Source organism: Coenobita brevimanus, chromosome 101, assembly GCF_032717465.1.
Source record: "Coenobita brevimanus isolate Jiangsu-jjx chromosome 101, ASM3271746v2, whole genome shotgun sequence".
NCBI lineage: Eukaryota > Metazoa > Arthropoda > Malacostraca > Decapoda > Coenobitidae > Coenobita > Coenobita brevimanus.
The window spans coordinates 60,641,514-60,662,097 of NC_137054.1; the positions used below are offsets into that span (position 1 = coordinate 60,641,514).

The 20,584-nt window shown below is 43.2% G+C and overlaps 1 protein-coding gene across 1 annotated transcript in view; it reads right to left on the minus strand.

Moving 5' to 3' along the window:
- Positions 1-1,359: 1,359 nt before the first annotated feature.
- The window catches only part of LOC145414955 (putative aarF domain-containing protein kinase 5), a 609,901-nt gene continuing 590,676 nt past the window's right edge, over positions 1,360-20,584 (minus strand). The window contains exons 11-12 of the mRNA XM_080284365.1: positions 1,703-1,813; positions 1,360-1,459 (exon numbers count right to left, since the gene is read on the minus strand). Coding sequence (XP_080140491.1) covers positions 1,717-1,813 — 97 coding nt within the window. The 3' untranslated portion in view covers positions 1,360-1,459; positions 1,703-1,716. The remainder of the gene's footprint in view (positions 1,460-1,702; positions 1,814-20,584) is intronic.

Genomic DNA, 20,584 nt, shown 5'->3' on the forward strand with positions numbered 1-20,584 from the left:
AAATTTAGACATTTGTTATGACAGCTCAAACATACAAAGACAATTTGAGCCCTGCATGGAGTAAGATACACAAGCACCATCCCCCTAAAAATCAAGATAATGCTATCCCACACTGCCTCAAAGTATGTGCATTCACATGGAGGTGGTGGATGTTATGAAACACCACTGACCACAAGGCTGGAGAGCCATGAAAACAAACATCATTTTTGACCAAAGCATACTCAACCTGCATTTGGAAAAAACATTAGAAGTGTATGATACTCTAACGCCAAAACATTGTACACATGCGACGCGACTCGGCTGAAACATGCATGGGATTTGGTTACCCAGTGCCCGAGACACACCTGCGCAGCCACGTCTGCAGCCAGTGCATGTGCTGATAATAGTGGCTCCTGGTCTCATCCCCAGTCTGTGTACATCGCTAAGAGCATTGTCTGTGATCTTTTATTTTGCATTATTTACTAACTTCACTCTCATCTTAAATGTCATGACTAACTTGCCTAGCCCTGGGTTCCTATGCTCTGCTACGGGGTGACATAGGATTGGATGATAGATGGATGAATGGATATACTAACTCTGTCAATAAAGTTAATCATTTTTTGCAACATTGTTTTTTATTGCAACAATGTTTTTAAGTTGTATTTACATTCTTCTTCTTACTATTATTATGTTCTTTGTTTTTATTGCATTAATATTGCACTGTCTCCATCCAGGGCAATCCCGTGGTATAGAAACCTTTCTTGTTGGGCTGTGTTTACTATCATCGTACAGTGATAAAAGATGTGCCATTATTATCATCGTACCATGAAAATAGACGTCTTGTGGAATGTCTACAGAGAGTCCTCATTACCCTTGAACTATTTAAAGTCTTTTTAGAGAGGTCTACCACCATACATTGATAACACAGATAACATTATGTTCACCTTGTGGGAATTATGACGATACCATTGCTGATCACAGTCCAGTGATAATACCGACACCTGTATTATCACCGCATGGTGATAATAGTAAAACATAAAGAACCCTCTAGCTATAGGCCTATGATACTAGTTTATGAGATATTTGTGTGTTAAGATTGCACAATTGCATGCAACATAAAACCGTGGTCTAACACTTTTTTAAATTACTGGGAAAAGTATATAAAATAATAGTTTCTTTACTAAAAAGTTTTTGGATACTGCAGGGACATTCAGCTTTAAAATGCTGCAAACAGCATCATCCAAGCTAAAATAGTTTTGGCGCTATTGCTCATCAAATGTTAAAAAACTTTGACCCCATTTTTTTTGGCACTTTTTAAAATGGCGCTTGTGTATCATACTCTGTGCAAGGCCTCATTTGCTAATAATGCAAGACATACATCCATAAAAATACAGTATATGCGGTCACACAGGACTGTCTATATCCCTGGATTCTTTACAAACTTATTTCTATTTGGTTTGTAGAGTACATAGCAATCACTCTGCAACAATGGAAAAGATATAAGTTTTATTTTATAAATTATCCTTACATATTTTAATACCTATATTATTCAGTCAGACCAAAAATATTTTGGATTTTCTGGGATACTAAAAATATCTAATTCACTACAGTATTCCAACACTGAGATGATTGTTATACTCTTTTCCAACAAATTCAAACCTAATATCCAATATATTAAACCACAATAATTCAAATACAGTAGAAGTAATGAAACTCTATTCACCAGAGTACAGCTGCTCATATTGCTTCTAGGTGTGAGAGATCTGGTATGCGGCCCAGCAGGTAAAGAATGTAAAGCATGCGCTTCAGCACCCACATTCTCACAGCCTCTTTCCTGAAACAGTCATAAATTATGAGTTAGTTTTATAAAATACAGCATGTATGATATATATATATATACAGTACATCCCCCTAGTACGCGCCTATATGGGCGGCAGAGGACGTCGCATACTAGGAATTTGCGTACTGTTAATACATAACCTCATGGGAAAATTACATATGGGCGGCACCCCCCTTCATGGGCAACCCTTGAGACAACTTTCAGACCTAAGTATTGTACTATACAGGGAAACTATCTTAGACATATTACGTAAGATAATGGAGGGATAGGGGGAGGTAGGAAGTGGGTGTAAAGAGGGAGTAGGTGAGAGGAGGAATGGTGAAAGGGGGAGATGTTGAGTGCAGAGGGAGGGGGGAGGAGAAGCTGTGGGAGAGTGGGAGTGGGGATGAGAGTGAGTGGTGAAGGGGAATGATGGAACATGGAAAGTGAAAGAGAGAAAAAGAAAGCAAGAAAATGGCTTTAGTAGGTAAATCAACAAGGATATGGCTTAACTAAACCAACAAGAATATGGCTCCTCACCTTTACCCGTTATCGCTTCTTGGGGGGGGGCAATGTCACGCACTCGGGGTAACCCCCGGATTTGGGCCACTCTTCGCTGCCCATCTTGCTTACAAGGAGTTCAATTAGCGTACTAATAAAAAATACACTAAAATAAAAAAGAAAATAGGTCCTCGCGTACAAGGGGGATCGTCTACTCAGAACTCGCGTACTGTGGGGATGTACTATATATATACAATAATCACTCCAATATCCGGAGTAACAGAGCCATCGGTAGGTTCGGTTATTGGTTTCATCCGGATATTGGGCTCCAGCTTATGGACTTGTACTTATGGACCCTAACTCAGAGAAACACCTATACAACTCCCTCTGGACATGCATAGCACCTATTTAACACCCAAATCACACCAATAAGGCACATAAATAACTGAAATAAATGCAAAAGAAACATAAAATGAGGGTTTAGAAGTAGGTTCATACATTAATAAACATTCTGGTACTTATGGACCCTAACCTAGCCTAACTCTGAAAAACACATTCCTACTGCACATGCATGAGGTAAGTATAGTATGGAAAAAAGTACTGTACAGTATGAAACATTCTGGTAAGTATAGTATGGAAAAAAGTACAGTATGAAACATTCTGGCTACTTACAGCAAGTCCCTGGCCACCTCGATGAATAACCGCCTCCTCTCGGACTCTGACAATAAGAACGATTTCCTGAAGCACTTGCAGTACACTCTTCCTGAAGTCTTGCACTGAACTTAGTCAATAACACACAGAAGTCCGTTCTCTTCACAGTGTTCACTTTAGTCCAAATAATGTTCCAGTTTAATATAGTGTTGCACATTAACTTTTCCCAAGTTTTTTTTATTTTCCAAAGCCAAAACAAAGAAGGTTAGTTACGTTAAATTTTGTTTCCACTAAGTCTTTTCTCTCATTTCGAAAACCTTAACACAACACACTGTTTTTTTCACTGTACAACACTCAAAATTCCCGTGTGGTCTAGTGGAGAAGTTCTTGCTGTTTATTCACTGTCAGAGTCCGAGAGTATCACTGGCAGGCGACCAAGGGGTGCATCGGTGGGTCGTGGTGATGGCGTACCGACTGCAGAAGACTCTGACGAAAGCCGCAAACTCACGTCGAGCGGTGACTCCACTGTAGCTGATGTGCTGGGCTGTGGCTCGGAGCATGAGGGCCTGTCTTGGGGAGGCAACGGAGTGGAGCCAGGGCTGGGCACAGCAGGGGTCACGGGCCTGAAAAAACTGTCAATCGTTGACTGACGCAAGGACCGACGATTCTGGCAATTGATGATGCGCTGCCTGAAAGCACGCACTTCCTCCACAAGTCCCAAGGGCCCCATCTCCCTCTCGCAGTCCGGGTGTTCCAGGTAGTCTAGGACGAACTCTAGATGTTCCTGGAGTGCGCTCAGCTTGGGGATGGCTGGAGTAGTGTCCTGCTGAGAGGATTCCGCATCATCGTCGCCTTCCTCGTCGGAATCTTCAAGTTCGGGACTGACACCAGCAACCGAAGACGCGATCTCGATATCAGACAACGTCTGATACCCAGGATCGCCCTCGTCGTCGTCCAACCACTCACAAACATCGTCCACATCAACAACGTCGCCGTGCGTACGTAGCCGTGCATGGAAGTCATCCACGTCAAAGCCCAGAAAATCGTACTCCACATTCGTTCCGAGAAGCAGATGAGACCAACCATTTTCAAGAGTTTTCACAGGGACTTCCTTCCATGCACTAGCCCAGTTGTACAGCGCAGACTTGATGTTGTAGCGGCGAAGGTTTTCCAAAGTCCGCTTGCCTCGAGTGTCACGTCCTTCCCTGCGCTCGTCCTCGTTCTCGAGAACAACCATCACCTCGTCCAGGAACTTCCGACGGTACAGGCGCTTTGTTGCCACGATCACTCCTTGGTCCATGGGTTGAATGAGAGCAGTTGTATTAGGTGGCAGAAACATGCACCTAATACGGCCATTCTCAGCAACCAAGTCCTTGTCGCACGGGTGGGCAGGTGCATTGTCGAGCAGAAGGAGAGCCTTTACCTGGTCGCGAGGGATTCCCAGTGTCTTCGTCTGGTACTGGATGACCTCCTTGACGAAGTGACGGTGAAACCAGTCTTTGAAAATCACAGCTGTGAACCATGCTTTCAAAGAATGGTACCAGACGACAGGAAGGACATCCATCACCCCACGAAGGCACCGAGGCTGCTTTGCATGGCCAACAACAACGGGCTTAAGCCGGTGCATGCCGTTAGCACTGGCACAACACAAAGCAGATATCTGTTCCTTAGAAAGCTTGCGGCCAGGTACACGCTTCTCCGTCTCCTCGGCTAGAGTGTTCGTTGGCAGCGAGCGATAGAATAGGTCAGTTTCATCTGCGTTATAGACTTGACCGAGAGTGAGGCCCTCCCTGTCGATCAAGCCTTTCACCTTGTGCCGAAACTCGTCAACTCCATCCTCGTTAGCGTATAATGCTTCGCCATGTGCTTTATGGTTAGTAAGGCCATGTCGCAACTTGAACGCGAAGAGCCAACCCTCGGATGCCTTGAAGTCTAGGGCATCGTGAAGCCTTGCAAACTTCTCAGCAGCAGCCTTCAGCTCCGTTCCACGTACCATCACACCAGCTGCATGTTGCTGTCGGTACCAAATCAACGTGGATCAGTCGATTTCTGCAAACTTGGGGGCAAACATAACCTTCCTTTCCACGTTGCGTTTGCTTCTCGACAAGAAGTCAGCCGTGTACTGCATGAGTTTGTCTCGGGAACGTTTGATATCGAACAAAGTCGACCGGGCCAGGTTAACTCGCGGAGAATGCGGGAAGAAGACCAACCCGCATCAACTTTCTCCAATATCTCCCTCTTCTTTTCCAGAGTCAACACCACTCTCTTCCTTTTCTCAGGTGGCGGGGCCATCATCACACACACTAAGAGGAGGCCCGAGAGCAGCAGGAGGCCTTGCAGCAAGTACGGCACCACCACAAAAGCGAGCACGTGGGCAGCCATTGCAAAGAGCGTAGGTCCAGTCGCTGTGAGAGACAGGCGGAAAGTGGGGAGGATGCAGCAGCGCTTTATCGGACGTCGGAGGAATGACAAACCAAAACAATGCTCTCCCGCGGCGCGCGCAGCAAGTTCAAATTACAGACGGCAAAAAATCGTTTTTTTGGGGGGTGGGTGGGGGGTGGGGGGTTTCGGACCATTTTGGGAATGTTGGCTCCCAGGACGATAAGGTCCGGGTAGTGGGGATGTTCGGTTATTGGGCGTCCGAATATCAGAGTGATTACTGTATGTGTATACAGTAATCCCGCATTTTTTGTGGATTTTTTGTCTACGGTTTTGCCCTCTCGCGGATTTTCTTAGCATTAATAAGTTCAACTAAAATATCCTTGAATATACAGAAAACAAAATTTTTGAAATTCCCGCAGCTTCCAATTGTAGCGCGGTAAACTCACGCCACCCTCTGTCCCTTTCCCGCGGCCCCTCTGCCAGTGTTACCATATCTAGCATAATTTTATTCTTTTAGCATAATTTTGATCAAATTTTCGAGTCTGCAATATTTTTTAGCATATTAGAAGTTTTAGAATCATTCTAGCATAATATAGAATGGAATGGAATATTTTTGGAATAATTTTATAAAAGCTACAAATCAGAGAGAGAGAGAGAGAGAGAGAGAGAGAGAGAGAGACAGACAGACAGACAGACAGAGGGAGAGACGAATAAGGTAAGAAGATGTTTGAATAGTTGGTTACTTTCAGTTTGGGCTTGGTTGGGTTGGATTAGGTTAGGTTAGGTTAGGTTGGATTAGGTTAGGTTAGGCTGGATTAGGTTAGGTTAGGCTGGATTAGGTTAGGTTAGGCTGGATTAGGTTCGGTTCGGTTAGGTTAGGTTAGGATAAGTTTGAGCTTTGTACTTTACCCATGAAACCTAGGTTTTTCCGATGGATTTTGGTATGATTCATTCGATTTTCAGCTTCATTTCAGTCGGAAATGACCATTTTCTGTGTTTCCCCCCCTCCCTATAACCCCTGATTCCCCAAAGATCCCCCATTATTGCAGGGGGATGAGGGGGGGTCATATATCAAAATCTGGTTATTTCCGACGGAAATGATGCTCAAAATCGAATGAATCACATCAAAATCCATCAGAAAAACGTGTTTCATGGGAAAATGCAGTATGGGCAGAAAACCAATATTTATCCTCTTACTGTATGTAGGTTCATTTTAATATTTTCATAGTAAACAATACATAATTAATATGTTGCACCAATATGTATAGAATTTTATCATTTAGCTTCAAGTTAGCATAATTCATTTTTAACTTGGAACAAATTTGCTCAATCTAGCATAAATTTTTCACTGCCCTAGCATAATTTCATTGTTTGGATATGGCAACACTGCTCTCTGATCCGCATTCCTCAGTCCAGTGAGTCCACGCCTGACTGCCTCACGTGTCTAGTGTACTTGTAACCGCAGTATGATAGGAGCCTCTTGCCTCCCACTTGCTTTCCACATGGCCACAGGACGTAAGCCAGCCTCACCAAAGGCTAATAATACAATTAGTAAGAACTCCAAAGTGACAAAACGATCAAGAAAAGTTATGACAGCAGAGAAAATTGTGTTACTGGACAAGCTAAGAAACGACCGTGGGAGTGTTTGCTATCACCAGTTAATGCATCTTTTTATTTTGTACTGTTTTGTGAATAAATGTGTAGATAATTGTGTATTACAGTACGGTGTTTACACTTTTCCTTCATAATGGAGTATGTGCTTTCAATCTTGTAAGAAGGTATTTCGTGATGAGTATGGAGGTTTCGGGACAATTCGCAGTCACAACAAACACAAAACAATTCGCCTTCATTAATGAAGATAGCTATGGGTGACGCTAGAATATAATTCAAAGGCAACTACAGCGAGGAAGAAACAAGTTAATTATTGACTAAAGGAGCAACTAATAAATAATATCCAGAACCTACGCTACTGAACATAGACTTTGCTGGATCCCCCTGAAATATAGTTATTAAAGTATTGATTAATTAATAAGCATATTGATAAAAGTATTTATTAGTATATTTATAGAATGGCGGGGAATCGTCCAGGGTGCGAATTGTTCTGAAGGGGAATCGTCCATGTTTTGACGGGGAATTGTCTGACGGCGAATTGTCTCGCAATCAGTAAGGACATGGACTGTGTGATGGGCAGCATGGTGGAGAGAAGTGTAAGATTCAATTGTTAATAGAGTATTCGCGGAATTGACTTTTCGCGGGGGTTACAAGAACGTAACTACCGCGAAATATGCGGGATTACTGTATATATTTATATATATATATAAATATATATATATATATATATATATATATATATATATATATATATATATATCTATCTATCTATAGCCCGACGCCCTAATCCCGCAAAAGGGTGGCCGCAGACAAAACGCCTCCAAGTCACTCTGTCACCCACCATTTGACTCCCTCCCCCAACTCACCCCCCCTCCCTCATATACCTCTCAACTCCATCCCTCCACCTCATCCTCGGTCTACCCCTCCCTCTCCCTCCCTCCACCTCACCTACATACACCCTCTTAGTCAGTCTTTCATTCTCCATTCTCTCCACATGTCCAAACCACCTCAGTGTATTTCTCCTAATCTTTTCAACCACATCCACATCTACCCCACAACGTTCCTTCACTTCTTCATTCGTCAACCTGTCCCTCCATGTCACTCCACATGCTCCTCTCAAGTAACTCATTTCCACTGCTCTCACTCTTGACTTGTTCCCCTCTTGCAAGGTCCACGCCTCGCTTCCATACGTCAGGGTAGGGATCACAATACCATCATGCAGTGACTTCTTAACTTCCATACTCACCTCCCTATTTCTCATCACTGCTTTCAGTGTGCCAACAACCTTCCTTCCCTGCTGTACCCTTTCACGTACTTCATCCCCCTGTATATGTGTATATATATATATAGATATATATATATATACACAGTAATCCCTCCAATATCCGACGTAATAGAGCCATAGGCATGTGCGGATAGTGGTCCTGTCCGGATATTGGGCCTTAGCCTTCTGTACTTGTACTTATGGACCCTAACTCAGAAAAACACCTATACAACTCCCTCTGGACATGCATTGCACCTCTTTAAGACCCAAATCACACCAATAAGGGACATAAAAGACTGAAATAAATGCAAAAGAAGCATAAAATGAGGTTTTTGAGGTAGGTTCATACAATATTCAACATTCTGGGTACTTAAAAGTCCCTGGCTCCTGGACCGGTAGTTATGGACCCTAACCTAGCCTAACTCAGAAAAACACCTATACAACTCCCTCTGGACATGCATAGCACCTATTTAAGACACAAATCACACCAATAAGGGACATAAAAGACTGAAATAAATCCAAAAGAAGCATAAAATGAGGTTTTTGAGGTAAAAGTCGTTTTTTTTTTTTCCGAATTTTTTGCGGTTTTCGGACAATTTTGGGAATACAGTATTGGATCCTGGGACAATTATGTCCGGTTAGTGGGGATGTCCGGATAGTGGGCGTCTGGATATTAGAGGGATTACTGAGTAGCCCCTCCAATATCCGGATCAATAGAGCCATTGGTAGGTTCGGATATTGGTTTCATCCGGATATTGGGCCCCAGCTTATGGACTTGTACTTATGGACCCTAACTCAGAGAAACACCTATACAACTCCCTCCGGACATGCATAGCACCTATTTAACACCCAAATCACACCAATAAGGCACATAAATGACTGAAATAAATGCAAAAGAAACATAAAATGTGGGTTTAGAAGTATGTTCATACATTAATAAACATTCTGGTACTTATGGACTCTAACCGAACCTAACTCTGAAAAACACATTCCTACTGCACATGCATGAGGTAAGTATAGTATGGAAAGAAGTACAGTATGACACATTCTGGTAAGTATAGTATGGAAAAAAGTACAATATGAAACATTCTGGTAAATATAGTATGGAAAATAGTACAACATGAAACATTCTGGCTACTTACAGCAAGTCCCTGGCCACCTCGATGAATAACCGCCTCCTCTCGGACTCTGACAGTAAGAACGATTTCCTGAAGCACTTGCACTACAAACTTCCTGAAGTCTTGCACTGAACTTAGTCACTAACACACAGAAGTCCGTTCTTTTCACAGTGTTCACTTTAATCCAAATAATGTTCCATTTTACTTTAAGTGTTGCACATTAACTTTTCCCAAGTTGTTTAAATTTTCCAAAGCCAAAACAAAGAAGGTTAGTTACGTTAAATTTCTTTTCTACTGAGTCTTTTCTCCCAACTTGAAAACCTTAACACAACACACCGTTTTTTTCACTGTACAACACTCAAAATTCCCGTGTGGTCTAGTGGAGAAGTTCTTGCTGTTTATTCACTGTCAGAGTCCGAGAGTATCACTGGCAGGCGTCCAAGGGGTGCATCGGTGGGTCGTGGTGATGGCGTACCGACTACAGAAGACTCTGAAGATAGCCGCAAACTCACATCGAGCGGTGACTCCACTGTAGCTGATGTGCTGGGCTGTGGCTCGGAGCATGAGGGCCTGTCTTGGGGAGGCAACGGAGTGGAACCAGGGCTTGGCACAGCAGGGGTCACGGGCCTGAAAAAACTGTCAATCGTTGACTGACGCAAGGACCGACGATTCTGGCGATTGATGATGCGCTGCCGGAAAGCACGCACTTCCTCCACGAGTCCCAAGGGCCCCATCTCCCTCTCGCAGTCCGGGTGTTCCAGGTAGTCTAGGACGAACTCTAGATGTTCCCGGAGTACGCTCAGCTTGGGGATGGCTGGAGTAGTGTCCTGCTGAGAGGAGTCCGCATCATCATCGCCTTCGTCGTCGGAATCTTCAAGTTCGGGACTGACACCAGCAACCGAAGACGCGATCTCGATATCAGACAACGTCTGATACCCAGGATCGCCCTCGTCGTCATCCAACCACTCACGAACATCGTCCACATCAACATCGTCGCCGTGCGTACGTAGCCGTGCATGGAAGTCATCCACATCAAACCCTAGGAAACCGTACTCCACATCTGTTCCGAGAAGCAGACGAGACCAACCATTTTCAAGAGTTTTCACAGGGACTTCCTTCCATGCACTAGCCCAGTTGTACAGCGCAGACTTGATGTTGTAGCAGCGAAGGTTTTCCAAAGTCCGCTTGCCTCGAGTGTCAAGTCCTTCCCTGCGCTCGTCCTCGTCCTCGAGGACAACCATCACCTCGTCCAGGAACTTCCGACGGTACAGGAGCTTTGTTGCCACGATCACTCCTTGGTCCATGGGTTGAATGAGAGCAGTCATATTAGGTGGCAGAAACATGCACCTAATACGGCCATTTTCAGCAACCAAGTCCTTGTCGCACGGGTGGGCAGGTGCATTGTCGAGGAGAAGGAGAGCCTTTACCTGGTCGCGAGGAATTCCCAGTGTCTTCGTCTGGTACTGGATGACCTCCTTGACGAAGTGACGGTGAAACCAGTCTTTGAAAATCACAGCTGTGAACCATGCTTTCAAAGAATAGTACCATACGACAGGAAGGACATCCATCACCCCACGAAGGCACCGAGGCTGCTTTGCACGGCCAACAATAACGGGCTTAAGCCGGTGCATGCCGTTAGCATTGGCACAACACAAAGCAGATATCCGTTCCTTAGAAAGCTTGCGGCCAGGTACACGCTTCTCCGTTTCATCGGCTAGAGTGTTCGTTGGCACCGAGCGATAGAGTAGGCCAGTTTCGTCAGCGTTATAGACTTGACCGAGAGTGAGGCCCTCCCTGTTGATCAAGCCTTTCACCTTGTGCCAAAACTCGTCCACTCCATCCTCGTTAGCGTCCAATGCTTCGCCATGTGCTTTACAGTTAGTAAGGCCATGCCGTAACTTGAACGCGAAGAGCCAACCCTCGGATGCCTTGAAGTCAAGGGCGTCGTGAAGCCTTGCAAACTTCTCAGCAGCAGCCTTCAGCTCCGTTCCACGTACCATCACACCAGCTGCACGTTGCTGTCGATACCAAATCAACGTGGAGCAGTCGATCTCTGCATACTTGGGGGTAAACATAACCTTCCTCTCCACGTTGCGTTTGCTTCTCGACGAGAAGTCAACTGTGTACTGCATGAGTTTGTCTCAGGAACGCTTGATATCGAACAAAGTCGACCGGGCCAGGTTGAACTCGCGGAGAATGTGTGAGGAAGACCAACCCGCATGAACCTTCTCCAATATCTCCCGTTTCTTCTCCAGAGTCAACACCACTCTCTTCGTTTTCTCAGGAGGCGGGGCCATCATCACACACACTAAGAGTAGGGCAGAGAGCAGCAGGAGGCCTTGCAGCAAGTACGGCACCACCACAAAAGCGAGCACGTGGGCAGCCATGGCGAACAGCGTAGGTCCTGTCGTGGTGAGAGACAGGCGGGAAGTGGGGAGGATGCAGCGGCACTCTATCGGACGTCGGAGGAATGACGAACTAAAACAATGCTCTCACGCGTCGCGCGCGGCAAGTTCAAATTATGGACGGCAAAAAAGAAAAAAAAATCGATATTTTTTTTTTTTTTTTTTTTTTTTTTTATCCCAGGACGATAAGGTTCGGTTAGTGGGGATGTTCGGTTATTGGGCGTCCGGATATTAGAGTGATTACTGTATATACATATATATATATGTATATATATATATATATATATATATATATATATATATATATTATATACAGTAACCTCTCAACTAACGCGAGTTTAAACAGTGCGTTTTCATTTTAACACAAGCAGATATTTAAAGAGATATATTCAACTTTTTTTTTTTTTTTTTTAATGCGAGGAAGAAGGAACCAAAGGCCATGAGCCCGCAGTAACAGTTCCCTCCAAGAGAAAAACAAAACACAATAGAGAGCCAAATTCAAGATCCGATCATTTTGAGATGCCTGGACACACTGCGTTTGAAAGACTGGAGATCATAGGCAGCAGGAAATACAGACAGAGAGACAGTTCCAGAGCTGACCTGCTGCATAAATAAAAGACTGGGAGTAACGGTTAACTCTTGCATTAGAGAGTTGGACAGAAAAGGGATGAGAGTTTGCTGCCAGACGGGTGCTATGCGCCCGTCGTAGAGGTGGAGGAATGCAAGCAGACAGTTCAGAGGAGCAGTGACCATTAAAGTAGCGATAGAAAAGAGATAAAGATGCAACAGTGCGGCAAAGAGACAGAGGTTGAAGGGAGTCAGTAAGAGGAGGAGAGTTAATGAGACGAAAAGCCTTTGACTCCACCCTACTGAGAAGAGCTGTGTGTGGGGAGCCTCCCCACACATGAGAGTTGTACTCCACACAGGGGCGGATAAAACCCCTGTATAGAGTCAACAATTGTGCAGGGGTAAAGAAAGAGCGGAGTCGGCTTAGCACACCCAATCTCTTGGAAGCAGATTTTACAAGAGATGTAATATGATCTTTCCAAGATAAGCCCCGAGTAAATGAAACCCCAAGCATGTTCAATGATGATGCAGGATTAAGCTGAATATTATTAAATATTAGTGGGTATACCTGTGGAAGATTTTGTCAGGTTGATAGGTGTAAGAACTGAGTCTTAGATGCATTAAAAACAACCATATTATTTTTGCCCCAGTCAGAGATACGAGCCAAGTCAGACATTAGGTGTGCCATAGCCTCATCCCCTGTTTGTTGAAGTAACTGTTGAGATGGGCGTTGCGGGAACCGAATGGAAAGGTGAAGGGTGGAGTCAGCAGCGTATGAGTGGATAGGGTTAGATGTACAGCTTAGAAGATCATTGATGAATAAAAGGAAAAGAGTTGGTGATAGGACAGAGCCCTGAGGAACACCACTGTTGATAGATCTAGGAGAAGAACGATGGCCGTCTACAACAGCGGCTATAGAACGACCAGAAAGGAAGCTAGCGATGAAGGCACAGATAGAGGGATAGAAACCGTAAGAGGGCAGTTTGGAAATTAAAGATTTATGCCAGACTCGACTGAAAGCCTTTGAGATGTCAAGTGCAATGGCAAAGCTTTCGCCAAAGTCCCAAAAGGAGGATGACCAGGAGTCTGAGAGGTAGGTGAGAAGATCGCCAGTGGAGCGTCCCTGATGGAACCTGTACTGACGATCGGAAAGAAGGTTGTGATGGGAAAGATGCCTTAAAATTTTTCTATTGAGAACTGACTCAAAAACTTTTGAAATACAGGATGTTAAAGCAATTGGACGATAGTTGGAGGGTTGGGAGTGGTCACCCTTCTTTGGGACTGGCTGAATGAGAGCAAACTTCCAGCAAGAAGGAAAGGTACAAGTTGACAGACAAAGGCGAAAGAGTTTGCCTAGGCAGGGTGTAAGCACAGAAGCACAGTTCTTGAGAACAACAGGAGGGACCCCATCAGGCCCATATGCCTTGTTAGTACTGAGGCCAGTGATGGCAGAAAATACATCAACTGAAGAAATTTTGATATCAGCCATGAGGAAGTCAGAGGGGGGAAGTGATGGAGGAACAGCACCGGAATCGTCTAAGGTGGAATTGGAGGAGAAAGTTAGTGCGAAGAGATCTGCTTTATCAGTAGAAGAAATAGCTACAGAACCATTTCTCGATTTAACGCGACTTTACACGTACGTGATGTTTTCAAATTAGCCGCGTGCGCCTTGAACAGTCCCGAGCTGATAAACTGTCACGGGGATGGTTTATTTTATTCAGCTGAAAAAATATATAGATATATTTATATACATATATATATATATATATATATATTGTATCTGTTTCATTACGGTAAATTAAGTCTTTACATATCAGGGCAACAGAGCAAGGAGGGGGAATGGCGGGAGGTGGGGGAAGGCTGGAGTTGGGGGAGCTGGGGAGGAGGGACAGCAGCAGATGACAAGTGATGCGTAGATGAAGTGATGCTGTGTGTTGTTATTGTTTGTGACCTACTTACCATAATGAAAATGTTGCTTTTACTGTATTGTTTCTATATGACATACTAGTGCATTAGTAATGTTGAAGAACTTTCACAATGCCGTGAAAGATGCAAAATTGAAAAAAAATCCACGTAAAAAACTAAAACAGTACTGTATGTATTTGGGGAGAAGTAAACAACGTTTCGGCCCAACTAGGGATCAAATGTTGTTTACTTCTCCCCAAATATACTGTTTTTGTTTTTTATGTAGATTTTCTTTCAAATTAATATTGCTGCTTTTAAGTTTTCAGTAACATAACTTTCCAAATGGGTAGACTTTCCCAGAGTCCAGGAACATCCATCCATCCATCCATTGCCAGACGCCATGTATCCCCAATGGGGTGGCCAAGGGCTTAGAGTTAATTGTTTTTACAGGGAGGGGCACTAATCCTCCACCAACCCCACTTGACGTAGGGATGCCAACAGCATCTGGTGTTCCCAGGCGGTCACCCATCCAAGTACTAACCAGACCCAACAGGAACATAACCCCCAATATTATCACTGTTTCGTATGGGAAAATTATGTTTAAATAACACGTTTTTAGATAACCCGACCTCCCCAGGAACATAACCCTCGCGTTATTTGAGAAGTTACCATATATATTTATATATATATATATATATATATATATATATATATATATATATATATACACAATATATATCTATATATCTATCTATCTATCTATCTATATATATATATCTATATATATATATATATATATATACCGTATATATAGGTATACCCCGGTTTAGTAATGCAATTGGTTAGGTAAAAACCCATCATTAGGCTGGATATCATATACTAGGGTAGATTTAACATGTAAAGTAATGGGATGTTTTTTTCAGCCTTGGGTTTCCCCTCCCCAGCCAAGTCCAAAACCCACCCAAATGAGTCCAAAAACAAGTTTAAAGCCAATCTAAATGGCCTAACACTTGTAAATAACTCACTAAAACCAACAAATAAAATCTGAAAATCATAAAATTAAAGACTGGCAAAAATCAAACTTAGGAAACTGTACCCCAAAATGACAATGTTCGCCCCATCTATGGCTAAAACACATTAACCTATGTCTAAAAACAGTTTATAAATCAACCTAAACACACAATTTTCATAAAATATGAAAGTGTTAGACATAGTGGAATTGATAGGAAGAGTTATGAGGAACACACTGAGGTGGTTTGGCCATGTGGAGAGGATGGAGGGTGAAAGACTGACGAAGAGAGTGTATGTGAGTGAGGTGGAGGGGGGAAGAGGGAGGGGGAGGCCGAGGATGAGATGGAGGGATGGGGTGGAGAGGTATATGAGAGAGGGGGGTGTGAGTTGGGAGCAGGGCAGTGAAATGGCGGGGGACAGGGCGACTTGGAGGCGATTTGTTTGTGGCCACCCCAAACGGGATTGAGGCGTCTGGCAATAGATAGATATTCAAAATTGATTTTTAAAAAAATCAAAACCCACCGTTAAACTGGGGTTTGGCCATTGTTAGGCAGGGTATGGTGATACTTCTACCCCCATCATTATGCCGGGGTATTGTATGTCAAGGTATACCTATATATATATATATATATACCTGTATATATATATATATATATATACAGTACCCTCGCGTCTAACATGCGTTAGTCCAGCACGATTCACGTCCAGCACGGAGAGCAAATACGGTACAATCCCTGCTATCCGGTATCCAGACAATCAGAATACTCAGAAAAACGGGAAAATTCAAGGGCTGGTAAAAACATCAGTAAGTTATAACTGTGCGTCATTTTGAATGGACTGCCAAACCGCCGTTTTATCGTGACACGCAAGGCTGGGTGAAGTCGGACTAAGCGAGGTGAAGGCATTTCTGGCTAATGTAAATCTCTAGTAAATCCTCTTAACCAGCCCTCCTCCTCCCTCTTTCCCCTACTTGAATTCAGTCATCCTCCACACCCTCCACAATTTCCACAAATCACCAGTCTGCTTTTTACCACCAGACAGTAAACAAGCTCTCTTGCTGTTGTGTTGCTCTGATGGACGGTAATTTCAACACTCCAAAATCCCTAAAGAGCAAACTAAACGTAAGCGTGTCGTGCCTACCTTGAAGCAGAAGCTGGACATATGCAACAGACTTGAAAAAGGCAAACATTATAAAACACTGATGACCGAATATAATGTAGGAAATCCAACAATTTATATAAAGACCCAGCATCCAAGCTCAATGAATTTTTTATGAAAAGCGAGACAAGTAAGTCCATTGAAAAAAGGCATACTCTTCATCGTTCAAGTGGTTCTGCTTAGAAAGATCTAGGGGAGCACCTATTTCTGGTCCTCTTATCGAAGAAAAAGCAAGAGAGTTTCACAATAAAATGAATACAGAAGTCGAATGTGATTTCAGTGTTGGATGGTTAAATCGTTTCAAAGACAGGCATGGAATTTGTAAGCCAGACATCTCGGGAGAGAGCAAATCAGCAAATGCCAGTGTTTTTCTTCCTAACAGACCGACTCTAACTTGCACCACATAAATTCGTCTTAGAACGCATGTGTGCTGGCAGAGATGAAAAAAAAAAAATGTTAATAGGAATGAAGGTTTACTTTGTTGGAAGAAAAAAAAATATATATGCTTGCACTTCATAAGTACATCATGTATTTTATTTTGTGCAAAACAGCTGATTGGCGGCAGGTGAAGGGTGGAATGATGGAGGTCAGTCGGGGCCGGGACCGTAAACAAAGCTTGTGTGGGGGCACAGGTGTATCAGTTCACCAATAAATGTTCAAGATTTTATTTCTTTATTTTTCCACTTTTATGAGTACAGTACATACAAAGAATACTTCGGTAGTTAACAATGGTGCAAAACAGTGGCGGAATGGTGGCGGTCAGTTGGGGCCGGGATCGTAAACAAAGCTGATGTGAGGGCACCGGTGTCGTGATAATTTACCAATAAATATTCAGGATTTTATTTCTTTAGTTTTCCACATGAGTACAGTACATACAAGAAATTATTCGGTAGTTAACAGAATGGACTTGTGCATTTTGCAGTACCAGTACTGCAAGGCATTGCATGCACGTGCATTATGACCATGGTGTGTGTTTACGAGGCAATTTTTCAGGTGGAATCTCTCAGTGTGTCCCCTGATGTGAGTGGTGAGTACCTGAATTGTATTTACTGCTGTGATAATGATCGCCTTTGTATAGATTTGAATATCAGAACTACGGGAAAAATCTGTAACCGGGAAGTTGAATTCCCCAAGACGCCCGGTTAACTGGGATTGTACTGTACAGTAATTAGTATTATTTAATACGATTTAATTACTGCAGCACGGGTGTGTTAGCATAACACGCACAGAGCTCCGACAAGTGGGCGAAATCCTCAGAGTTCACCTCTAGCACGATCACCCCCGGTCCAACACGGTCATACTAGACATTCCCATGATGATGATAGCCAATGAAAACTTCTGATCAAGTAGCCTTCCCCGCCCGCTATCGTGACGTGATCGTGATGCCGCCCAATTAAAAACGCTTCTGCTGTCACGTGATGTTTTGTTTAAATTTCTTCCACCACAGCGCCACTCAGTCGCATAATTCTTCGCATTGGAAGGTGCTTTCTTCTTGCCGCATTTTCTGCCCTTGTTACTGCATTTTACCCTGCTCACGATGCCTAGGAAGCCTTCTGAGAACCCCAAGAAGCGTCGGCACCTCCCTCAGGCCACCAAGCTAGAAAGCATCGAGAGGAAAAAGAAAGGGGAGAGGAAAGTTGACATTGCCAAGGCCTACGACATGAATGAAGCCAACGTGAGGCCCATGATAAAAAACCAAGACAAGATCCTGGCAGCAGTGAAGGCTTACAGAGTGCTAGGACAGGCAGAAGCAGGACCTTCCATGGCTGTGGACGAAGATAGTGATTCTGAGTGTGATTTCGAAGGATTTATGAGGAAGGTTGAGGAGAAGCAGCAGCCATTACCCGCTAGTGACGCCAGCAGCCATCCTCCGGGGACCCAGTAGGACTACCTACAGCCTTGGATACCACCTTCATTCCCAGCAAGCCCACCAACACTATCCTAAAAGGTTAGTTATCATTCATAGCACAGTAACATTTATTATAATTACAATAGTGCCAATATATGTATAGGTATATGGTAGGTATTTAGGGTGACTTTTCCTAGGGTTGCTGACATAATTCACTTTTCCCCATAAGCTCTATTGTTTGTCCAACACGTTTTTGGTCCAACACGGGACCCATGCATGACAATATTACTGTGTTGGACGCGAGGGTACTGTGTATATATATACAGTAATCCCTCCAATATCCGACATAATAGAGCCATAGGCAGGTCCAGATAGTGGTCCTGTCCGGATATTGGGCCCCAGCTTATGGACTTGTACTTATGGACCCTAACTCTGAAAAACACCTATACAACTCCCTCTGGACATGCATTGCACCTATTTAAGACCCAAATCACACCAATAAGGACATAAAAGACTGAAATAAATGCAAAAGAACCATAAAATGAGGTTTTAGAGGTGAGTTTATACAATATTAAACATTCTGGGTACTTTCAAGTCCCTGGCTCCTAGACTGGTTTGAACCGCCAGTTTGCAGTCCACAGTTAATCCTCTGCACTCTAAACTCTAATTTCTTAACACTGCACAACACTGTAAATTCCTGTGTGTTCTAGTGGCAAGGTATTGCAGTTTATTCACTGTTTATTCACAAAAAACAAGCACCTGTGACTTGCACTGTTATGAGTATCTGCTCTCCATCGGAGTTAAGCTGTGACTGTTGATGTTGGTGGGGTAACAGAGTTGCCAGATCGCAACAGCCACATTACCAATCTCCTCAACTTTCATTGTCAAATATAACTTTTCATTACCAAATTCGTAAAGCTAGCATCTATTCTTCACTAATTATATATACAAGTGGAAATACATGTAATCACTCTCCTTATAACTAACACCATGTTGATTATTTTCACACTATGTAGGGTAGAAGATTAATCAGAGAGAGCAAACAATCCACCATCTCCATCCTGTGTATCCTCATACATGTGAAAAATCCATTTGGTAATGCATTATTCTAATGCATTACCAAACGAATTTTTCATTACCAAATTGGCCCACACTTGGTAATGAAAAATACCAAATGGCAACCTGGCAGGGGAGGGGGGGAGGGGGAGGAAGGAAGGGGTGAAGGGACCATGGTGTAACAGCTGTTCGGCGCCAGGCGGGAATTTCAAATTATGGAAGGGAAAAAAAGTCAGATTTTTTTCGAATTATTTGCGGTTTTTGGCCCATTTTGGGAATATTGGATCCCAGGAGGATGTCCGGTTAGTGGGGATGCTCAGATATTGGGCGTTCGGATATTAGAGGGATTACTGTGTGTATATATATATATATATCTATTGCCAGACGCCACAATCCCATAAGGGGTGGCCATTTGACTTTGAGTTATTTGTTTTATGGGGAGGGGCACTAATCCTCCACCAACCCACTTGTTGACACGTAGGGAGCATGTATGATTTGGTTATATGGTTACCACCCAGCGTAGTAAATGGTTTCTAGGCTTACAGGAAACCATTTGGCTTGTCACTCAATGTAAAGCCACCTGTAAAGGAAAGAAAAGCAATAAGAAGTGACAGGAAAGATGGGAGAAATATGAAGAGAGGAGGGCAGACACAGAAATAGAATGATAAAGGCTAAGGAAGAAGTGGGCAGCTCTACATCAAGTGAGTGGATGATGGTCGCCACCAAAAAAATATATATATTAAATATATATATATATATATATATATACAGTATATATATATATATATATATATATATATATATATATATATATATATATATATATATATACCGGGGCCCCTTCATTTAGAGTATTTCAGGTTAGCGATTCTCGTATTTAGCGATAGGTTAGAAAAGGTACCAATCCCATGCATTAAGCGATTTTCTTATGCATTAAATGATGTGGAGCGTGAAATGCCTTGCCCGTCCGCCACCAGATTGTCATTGTTATCATTGTTTTGAGCATCTGATGACCTCTGGTGCTTTTTTTTCCTCTCACAGTGCCAAGCATTTGGTATTTTTGCTGGTAAGTAGATGTATAACCATACAGTACTGTATCTGTATAATGTATTGCTAATACACTGCATTTCATTTTCAGCACTTAAAGTAGGAAATCGGGGGCCAAAAAAGTGACTTGGAGGATGGGAGCAGACGAACTGATATTTTTCCCATATAAAGTACACTTCACATTCAGTGATTTCGCAATTAGTGAAGGTTTCACCAGACTAACTAAATCGCTAAACATAAGGGACCACTGTATATACGTAT